The sequence below is a fragment of the Abrus precatorius genome, unplaced genomic scaffold, assembly GCF_003935025.1.
Source record: "Abrus precatorius isolate BTA unplaced genomic scaffold, Abrus_2018 Scaffold10, whole genome shotgun sequence".
Lineage (NCBI taxonomy): Eukaryota > Viridiplantae > Streptophyta > Magnoliopsida > Fabales > Fabaceae > Abrus > Abrus precatorius.
The window spans coordinates 6,150,911-6,160,885 of record NW_020874292.1 but is presented as its reverse complement, the minus strand read 5'-3'; the positions used below and the strand labels follow the sequence as shown (position 1 = coordinate 6,160,885).

Sequence of the window (9,975 nt, the reverse complement as noted above, 5' to 3'; positions counted from 1 at the left end):
TTTTCCGTCTAATAAGAAGGATGTGAGAATTTGTGTACTGAAAAACTGCTCGATGGAAGCATTTTACTTAACAGGTAAAACCAAGGACTTCTCAGCTCATATCAAAATGAGTGACCAAACACATTATGGATAATTTTTATCAATTAGACATGTAGTAGAATTCAATAAATGATTCTCATAAATGATATCAACAATTGTAATATATTCTAATTATTTAATTAATTAATGTTAATCCACACAATTAAATAAAGATTTGATAAATAATACGACAAAAGAAAACAAATTGAGAATACTACCGTTAATTAAATAACGATCCACTGGTTATTAATTAAGACAAAAGGATTGATATTTTTTTGAAGGGAAATAGTTTTACTTATATTTTAAATTTGTTATAGTAATTACGTAAAATTTTCAAAAACTAAAAAAATTTAAAATATCTTAATATTTTTCTCAAACTAAAAACAATAGAACCTTCCGAAAAACTTCTAGAAAAGGGTTATAATACAATATCATTTTATTTTACGTTTGATCAAACAAACTCATTATTGGAATAAATATATCTTTATTTTTAATGTGTATTTAGAAACACAGTAAAAATTCAGAAATAATATTTTTAACTAAAAATTATAGAATTTAAAGCTATTTAGGCATTGAATTTTATAATTTTAATTAAATTTTACTATGTATAATCTCTTAATATGCATCCTTAAATATCCGTTAGTTTTTTTTTTATTCTAGTAAAAGTTTTCTTTATGTTACATTAATTATCATTATTTGATGATATATATATATATTATAACCCATAAAAATAGTTGTGGACATAGTATACCAGCCATCAAAGCAGGTCACTCTTAGGATATTGACATCGAAGGAACGTAGTGGCAATTCTCGTTGAGTCAGGGGCTAGCAGTATCTCAACAACAAACATAAGCATAGACTTCTCATTGGCGATCTCTTTCTGCAACTATAACGGATTCCTCCCCATTGTCCTCAGCAACCAACAAATTTCTCCATCATCGAACATCTTCCATAATTAATAAACAAAGAATGCAAAAGTCAATATACCTAATTTCCAAGAACTCTTTTTTTTATTTTTTATTTGGGATAAAATGTTTATGTGAGCAAATAGTAGAAAACTTTTTTTGAAGAAATGTATGCTTAAAATGCTTAGTTGTGAGAATGAGTCTATTAAAACATAGGATAAAGAAAATGATTTTTCTGTTGCGAAATCATCAAAATAAAATAAATATTTTGAAGATACATTTTGATCAAGAGTCAAGACAAAATAACGAATTGAAACAACATAGAATCTATCCAAAATATTGCATCAGAAAAGTAAAAAAAATGCCTTTGCCAAACCTTAAATTTATCCTGTAAAATTAATTGACAATAAAGAAGCATTTTATTTTTGTTATAAAATTAATTCTCTGAAACAAAAAACAACGCACTCTGCGGTCAATCTGAAACTAGCAAGTGGAAAGCCAATTAAGCCATACAATTTACATAATAAAATTATATGAAAACGAGAGAGTAAAAAGATATTTCAAGCAAAAGGGAAAAAGGAAATCCTAATGTTATAGTCTGGGACAGAGCCAGGTGCTGACCTGCTGCTACAGAAGTGCTGGTACGTGACGCCTTAAAATGTCAAGTTTTAACCTAATTTTTACTGTTTTGCATGAATGCATCATTCCCCATGTCTCAGAAAATCAGGCTTTTATTACAGGTCCTGCTTTCCCATTGTCTCAAAAGTGCTGTGTTAAATATGCAGATCTAGCTGTTGTTGGGACCATAGCAAGTGAATCCTACAAAAACCCTCCAGAAAGCAACTTCAATTATTCAGGATTACGTTACTGCGAAGCCCACCTAACATAACGTTAGGCATTTACTATGCTCTTTTATTTAGCTCTGGCGACCGGCGGTACAACTTATTTTATGAGGCCATTAGCTTTATTTTTCTTTCTTAGAGACAAATGAGTGCCTAATTATTTTTATTTGTCATACATATAAAATTTACTTTAACTTTAGAGAATATTTGAGGCCACAATCCTTATTTTATAAAAATAAGTTCCGCCCGCTGAAATCTAGAGATTGGATTCCAAGGTAATAGTGGTTTTTTAACAGGGTAATTAAGACCACTAATAATCCATAGGCTGCAACGCTGTCCATGCATGCCCGTGGCCCGGGCTGTCAAGGCAATATCAACTTTTCATTTCCTTTTTATTCCTTGTATGTCTGGTTTCTTTGTTGAGTTTTAGGTTGCTTGTTTTAACACAGCAATCTTTTTGAAAACGAAATTGCAGTTTTATTTACAAAAAGCTGAGGCTGAGAAAAAGTTGTATCCATTCTAAGGTGGAGCCAAACTACCAAAGTGGTTTACACTACCATTATAGATCCTCTACCAACACAGATTCCTATATTTGAATTCAACACATACTATATCTGAACCCAAATAACGTAGTTGTCATGAGCATGTTACAATTCAACCAACCCCGATGGTAAAAATGGAATTACACATTACTATAAAAGTGATAGCAACATTTTTCTACTATAAAAAAATGGAACATAATGTAGAATTTTCCTCCTTTAACAATGTGTTGTCCTCCCCCTCCCTCCCAAACAATTCCTTAACGCAAAAAGCAAAGACATGACTAAGATCTATAAATAATTGGGAATTCCCTCTAGGTATAAAGAAACTGAATCAGCTCGCCTAAAGGGCACCTGATTTTTCCACGCACTTCACCAAAAGTTTCACCATGTTCTCATGTAAATTTCTACTGTTTTCTATACTTTCGCATCTGGTTCAGAGGACACAGGTAGAGCACTATAATCTTGGGTTTTGGTGGTAGGAAGGGAAAAGCTACGACGTTCCTTCCCCCCTGGCTTAGAAGAAGAATTGCCATACCAGATCATTCCCGCTATTGCAATGATCATGCCTAGAACAACATGTAGATTGAGACCCTCTTTTCCAAAGAAAATGAATCCTAAGATCAGGACCAGAATAGTCTTCATATGGCCAAGGACTTGGAATGATACAGCCGTGAACCTACCAATGCAGATGAACTGGCTGAGGTTTGTACCTACTGCAATGGTGCAGGACAGGATGATAAACAACTGCAGACAGCAGAAGCAGCTCAGTTTAATAATAATACTATTCCAGTAGTCACAGTATTCATAATTGTTTTTTATTTTTGAGTGAAGGTACACTGTACAATATTCATGAAGTTGACACAAAGTGTAGACATATTTGGATTGTCTTTTTTTTCCAAGGAAAATGACTGTCATTTTCAGAGAGAAAGACACCAATAAAGCATGCAAGGTAGGATTCCATGCACAGGAAACAGTTGGTCCCTATATAGAATAAATTGCATTTGTCAAAAAAGACAGTATTTTTCTAAGTGAAAGGGATAGGACCAAATCCACTGAAAAACAAATTGACAAGAAGAACTAGATTTGGTTGTGAGGTAGACCAAGGATGAGCACCCTCACAAGTTTTGAACGTATTGCAAGCAACTAGTTATTCACGAGTACAAATTGTCAAGAACACAGTGCTTTTGTGAATAAAAATAAGAGCTATATTTATGCCCCTGCTCACCATTATAGAGATACAAGCAACATGTATATGAATGCCACCAGTATAGAGATACAAGCCAATATACATGGATGATAGTGTCTTTCATGCCTTTTACATGTATACAAATGACACCATTATAGAAATTTACATGGATGCGAGTCTTTCATGTCTTTTTCAGGTACTGTATGGATAAGCATGCGACTGATTATGTTAAGCATTAGGTTCAAGAAAACATCATAAGTCAAGGAAATAATTGTAGGAGCAACACTGGCAAATCAGGGTGGATGAAATACATATCTCCAATAAGTAAGATATATGAGCATAAGATACATACAAAAATAGGAGGTTGGTCTACAAAAACAAGATTATATAAATATAATTAAAATCTTGAAGATTCACATGAAACTTCAAATAAGTAAATGATTCATATAGTTTCTCCTCCATATTGTACATGATAAACAAATCTGATAGATCCTAAAAGTAACAGAAAATTGTTCAAAACTTATTTAATATTTTATACTTGATTGGTTCCGTTAAGAATACAAAGAACCTAACATTCAAGTATCTAAATGAATTTAAGGGATCAGTTAATGTCCCAAGTGATACAAGTTTGCACAAAATACAGAAATAATGACGCACCACTTTCCAGGATTACTTTCTTTTCTATTCTAAACATTCTGAAAATGCAAAAATTTAGAAAGAAGTGTGTCAGATTGTACCTAGAGATGCTATTAGTCTTGTAAAGCTAAAGTTAACTAAATATCAGCTATAGGGAGTCAAAAAATGGGAAAGGTAAAGAAGAATGCGTCTGTTAAGAATAAAACTCCACCTCTTCCAGAGAGACTTAAAAGGTAATAATATCACTCTGAAAAGAATGATGCGCATGAATGTAGTTATCTGGATTATTATAATACTTTGAACTTCAAATGCATTTACCGACCCTTTTTAATCAACCGGCAAATCTGGAGTTTTCAAACACTCTTAAAGGAATGAACTTTCTTAAACTTATGGCTGAAAGCAACGCTTACAGACAGGAGTCATAAATTGACAAAATGGTTGGAAAAGCAGGACGGATTAATTACGACTTGAGCTTAACCTTAGTCAACCAGAGGAATTTTTATCAATGTCAGTAATCTGACACTAATTTAGGCAGTAGAATTTGGCATCCAATTCCATAATAAGCAATATGAAGAATACTACATTTTACGTTGGATATAAAATTCACCCAAGCCAGAGATGCACAACATGCCAGATTAGTCCCTGCCATTGCAAGTTATTTTAATAGAAGTCTAAACTTCTCAATCCCCCAAAAAATAAAGCATCATAAACCTGATATATAAATAAATTGCAAAAGTCTATGCTTACCTCCCTCCTCACAAAAATACATTAAAAAGAAAAGAATACCAGAAAATAAATAGAGACACTTACAGTGGATGTAAAACCATAGTCGTAGGCATCAACTCGTTTGTTTGTCAACCAATAGTCCAGAAAGGGGCCTACTAGCAGTAAACTTGCTGCCTGTGCTGGTGCAGTGTGGCCCAACAAGTTAAACGACCCAATAGAATACTTCCTTTGAAGAAAATGCACATACTGCACAGAATGTAATGTTAAAAATCAGCCAAACAATACAGAGATCTGTGAAATCCGAATAAAACAGGAATACTTCGAACTATAATGAACTTAAGCAATTTATTTAAGTCTGTTCCTGAAGATGCACCTGATAATACTTCTTGTGATAATAAAAAGGCAGAAGTGAGAAGACAGAAAAATCATAGCAGGTTTGCCAATTTGCCATTTTTTGACATATAACAAAGCTGATTAATTGTAATTACATGAATGTTGCTGATAAGCATCAAGATTCATGAACCTAGAAGTGAACATTCACCAATCTAGAATTGACTTTATGACAAGGAATTCAAATTGATCAGTTTCTATCTACCATCTCAAGATTCAGTATTTGATGATAGTGTAGGTTACTTACATACTGTTGCAGTGCTGTGCTCCATACTGCTATTACAGCAGCTATGAAACCCTTTGCATTAACACTAACATCGGTGACTGTACAGACAGCAACACCAAGCAAAACCAAAACAATACTAAGCTTTGTGTCCCTTGAATATCGTACATTGTCCAAGACAACCTCCAGGAAACAAGATACTGGAATCATGCTCAGCTTAGCAATCTGACAATTTTATTTCATAGGACATAATCAGCATAAATAGTTATCTTTGTTACAGGGAAAGTTCAAACTGTAATACTTGGTAAAGACCCCAGTTGTTACCTGATAGAAACCGACAGAGTTCCACATTAAACTCACATTCATTCCAACAATGGAAAAATTTGCAAATAAGACAAATTTGATTATATCAGATAATGGAAGATGAGAGGTCTGGATATATCCCAGTGATTTAAGAATGATTGTCAACAAGGTTGTTGTAGCAAAATGCAGACCAGTTAAAGTTGTAGCTGCATGAAAGCATAATAGGATATAGAACGTCAGGATTCCGGAGTAGTCTAGAAGTTCAGAAGTAATAATCTGGAGCCTTACAAATTACATCAGAAGAACCATAAACCATATTATTCTTTAGTCAACAAGTTATAGAAGAATTTTTTAATTGTTCATCCAATGTTACTCTCAGCACTTTAATGCAATTGTAGTTGTGGGATATATAAATGGGAACAACGTGCAAATAAAGTTGTTTTAAAAGAGCTTTCCTACTGAAAAATTTTGAATGCCTATCTTGAGCCACAGCAAATTTTTTGGATGAAGAAAAAAAATGCAAAATTTGCTCTTATTGGATTGAACATTACTAATACAGGTTTGTTGGCTGTATAACCATGGCTTATCACCTGAAAGCATATGGTTTTCTCAGATTTTCTTTCTCTCTCTCCTTTCCACTAAACATTGTATTGCTTGCAACATATTAATGCAAATTTGTCCCCTAGTCAACTACCACTAAGACATAATGGGTGCTTCTTTAACATGCTAGGAAAATTTTATAACGTACACCATCAATAAAAGCCAGACATAATCAACATATCAACTTAAAAGTTTGTTGGGATCTAATTACAAGGTATGAAGGTATGTCACCTGAGTCTCACATTGGATGTATAAGACTCTAGTGTGGAATTTATAAGGCCTTAGGTTCTCTAACTATAATAACTAACTTTTTTGATGTTGTTATCCCAAAGTTATAATCAATTGGTATTAGAGCCTTCCACCGTGTCTCTCAACTCCAAATGAGCAGTGTTGGTGGTGACGCCAATATTGCATGTTTGCCTGAAACTAATCATTGGGTAATTGCACAGCCAGGGTGTCAAAACTGTGGAATGTGTTAGGATCTAATTGCAAGGTATGGGACTTAAGTCCTACATTAAAAGTATGAAGATCAAGTGTGTGCCTGTGGTTTACAATTTGTAGTATAGTTTTCTCAAAGTTCGTATCTATTTTTTAGTATCATTTGTATTTAGAAAATAAAATTAAAATCAGGAATTACAGTTTCTCACCATTCACTAAGTTAAATGCCACCCTATAAGATCTTTTCTTGTCCATTTTCATGCTACATAACATTTCCAGTCTATCGGGTCATTATACAGTTAGCACAATTGAATATATGCTGGACCAAATCTAAATCCAAGGTAACTAAAACTGTACAATCTGAATGAAGCTGACAAATAATATCAAAGTGAAATTACACCCATAAATCATCAAGTCTATTATACCAAAAGGATTTTTCTTTCTTTATTTCTTCACACACATATTATACCAAAAAGGGATGCACAGGATTGTTAGTGTATCCAAACAAGATGTAGATAAGAAAATGGCATCTTCTAAATCAAAGGCATGACCAATCAAAGATTGAGAAAAGGGAACATAAAGAGTCACCATGAGGCCATACCAAAACTAAAACCATATGTAGCCATGAGGGCCTTATTCACAAGGATTATTCCCACAGACGTGACTACATTGAACAACCATGATGCTGCATCAAGGGAAGCCTTCCTATCACCCTTGCTTGCAGAAGACATACTGAACTAGCGCTTCCAATACACAAAATGAATTTTTCACTGCTCTGCCCTCATGCAATAAAATGTATCACTAGATTCAAAATCCCACAGCTTTATCTGTATGGAAAAATAAATAAATCATCAGAAGAAGCACATATTCCTATCAGTAGAGTAAAATTCTCACGCTGGTCCTCATTCAACTAGGAAAACAAAACAAAATCTGAGTCTTCATAAAAGAAGTAGAGAGTACACTTGGGGGATAAATAAACGATGGTAACCAAGTAAACAGCGTGAGTTTATATTCATATACAAGGAGACATCTAAACAAAGGAAAACAACAAGAAATATGAAATCTTTTAGCCACCCTTAATCGATATCTCCGTCCAGAGGGTCGACATCTACAGCAGAGAAGAGTCTTCTCTCATCTTCTCTCTCTATGTAAAGTTAAAAACAAATGATTCTGAGTTTCTTATGAGAAGCTCCTTCATTTCATTGTTCAAAACATTCCAAAAAAAAAAAAAAAAAAAACTAACAAAATAAAAACAAACAAGGTTACAAGGACAGGAACATGGGCGTTGAAGTTCACGATATACACAGTCAACTCCGATGAACTGCAACCATAATCCAACATCCTTAAACACACGATTCAGCTAGTTAAAGCCAATAACCAACCAAATCAAACCAGAATACCACAATCCCCATTAGATCCACTAATTCCTTCGATAATACACAGTCATTCACAGCAGATTCTAACTCCGAATTGAACCAAAATCACGAAATCTCAAAATCTCTCAAAGCTCAGCTTGAGCAAAAAGTAATGCGATAACGGAATCCCAAACACGGATCCGCGATCCCTAATCAAGAACTACCCCAGAAAGAAGCCACAAGAACAACACGCAACTTTTTTTTTTTAAAAAAAAGGAATAACAGAAACAAATTAACGGAAATATTCTTGAAGTGGATAAAAAGCTTGTGATTCGTGAAGGGTTAAACGACGCACCGTTTAGAGGAAAGAGACGATGTGATGTGGAAAATTTGAGGAGTGGCGTGCGTGGTGTTGGTTTCAGAGAGGGAAAACAAAGAACAAAGCTGAAAAGCTTATTATTATTCTTTGCTTCTCTCTTGTTTGGGGTGTGTTTGTGTGTTGTGTTGGGTTTTAAAATGAGTTTTAGTAATGACTGGCTGGCTCCTTTTGTAACGTCCAGATTCAGTGATCAAAAAAGAAAGGAAAGGTGAGTTGCGGGGAAAGCAGCAACCACAACAACAGCAAAGTAAACGGCATGTCATTCAGAATATACTACTAGTCAACTTCATACTTGCCTGCACCTCAATCCCCGTTTTCTAATTTTCATTTTCCTACACACCCAAATATAATTTATTTTTAAATATTAAATATGAGTATTTAATGGACATTATGATTACATTTAATTACTTGTTACTATGTTTAGTCAGGGGAAAATTGATAGCCCATCAGAAATACCATAAATGTGAGTTAGCTACGCCTCTCTAAGTGGGATTTTGTCAGCTTTCTTTTCTTTCTCTGTTTGGTGTGAGCATGAAACGAGCATACAGCTTATTTTTCGGTTATTCTCCCACGCCTTTCGTCCTCCTTGTCCAATTCGTGTTTATTATCAACAAGAAATTGCTCCCTTCTTTTGGGGTCTTATATCTTTACGTTAAGACTTCATTTTGTGGTTAGTGATAAGCTTTCTGGGGGGAAATAAATTAGTTGCAATGTGTCCATCGTGTAAGCATCTTCATTTTCTTCTACTTTTTAACACGTCAAGTATCATATTACTAAATGCTTGACCAAAATTGCATCTTCCAAAAATATTTTGAAAGAACTGTGTTTATTTCTCAATGGAATTTAAATGCTTTTACGTTTATCAAGCAATTATAACAATCATCAAATACACTAATTACGGGATTTATTTCCCTGTAGATGCTAATAAGAAATAAAAAAACTCCATCTTGACATCCTCAATGTTCTTAATTTTAAAATATATATTTGATATTTGATAATTACTTATTTCCCATTCTTATCATATGCTTAATGCATATTATTTGTTACCGTAAAAAAGGAAGTAATATCATTTTTTACCTCCCCCCCACCCTTCTTTAGTGTCATACATGTTAGTCTTTTTAAGTGCATGTAATCACCTTATGTAGATAATATTAATAGATCGTCAGAAAAGAGAAAACCATATATTATTATTATAATAATTGTTATTGGGTGTTAAAATGTCATGAATCGCAATAAATACCTATTTATGAAGATAATTGTCAATTAAGAATTTTTCTTAGAGTTGCCCACTTACCCTATGTTAGCTTGGGCTCAGGTTTCAAGAACATCACTAGGTTATATGGCATATAGTGGCAAGGATTGAAGATTACAA

The 9,975-nt window shown here is 33.7% G+C and overlaps 1 protein-coding gene across 3 annotated transcripts; it reads right to left on the bottom strand.

The window, feature by feature from the left end:
- Positions 1–782: 782 nt before the first annotated feature.
- LOC113869763 (UDP-rhamnose/UDP-galactose transporter 6-like) lies at positions 783–8,867 on the bottom strand. Of its 3 annotated transcripts, none has more exons than XM_027506248.1 (6): positions 8,580–8,867; positions 7,471–7,696; positions 5,853–6,037; positions 5,553–5,753; positions 5,000–5,161; positions 783–1,024 (listed from the first exon to the last, which is right to left on the bottom strand). In XM_027506248.1, exons 2-6 carry the CDS (start codon positions 7,598–7,600, stop codon positions 965–967), a joined length of 738 nt encoding a protein of 245 aa, XP_027362049.1. In that variant the 5' UTR covers positions 7,601–7,696; positions 8,580–8,867; the 3' UTR covers positions 783–964. The 3 variants fall into 3 exon arrangements, with proteins under 3 accessions (XP_027362049.1, XP_027362033.1, XP_027362041.1); XM_027506232.1 differs by lacking the exon at positions 783–1,024 and adding an exon at positions 2,354–3,111; XM_027506240.1 differs by lacking the exons at positions 783–1,024; positions 8,580–8,867 and adding exons at positions 2,354–3,111; positions 8,270–8,505.
- Between the last annotated feature and the right edge of the window lie 1,108 nt (positions 8,868–9,975).

Bases quoted from the DNA above. Each gene is read 5' to 3' on its own strand.
- LOC113869763 (XM_027506232.1), bottom strand. From the start codon at position 7,600: ATGTCTTCTGCAAGCAAGGGTGATAGGAAGGCTTCCCTTGATGCAGCA. The intron at 6,038-7,470 runs GTATGGCCTCAT...GCTTTCATGCAG, and splicing joins TACATATGGTTTTAGTTTTG to CTACAACTTTAACTGGTCTG. The intron at 5,162-5,552 runs GTAAGTAACCTA...CATTCTGTGCAG, and splicing joins GCACAGCACTGCAACAGTAT to TATGTGCATTTTCTTCAAAG.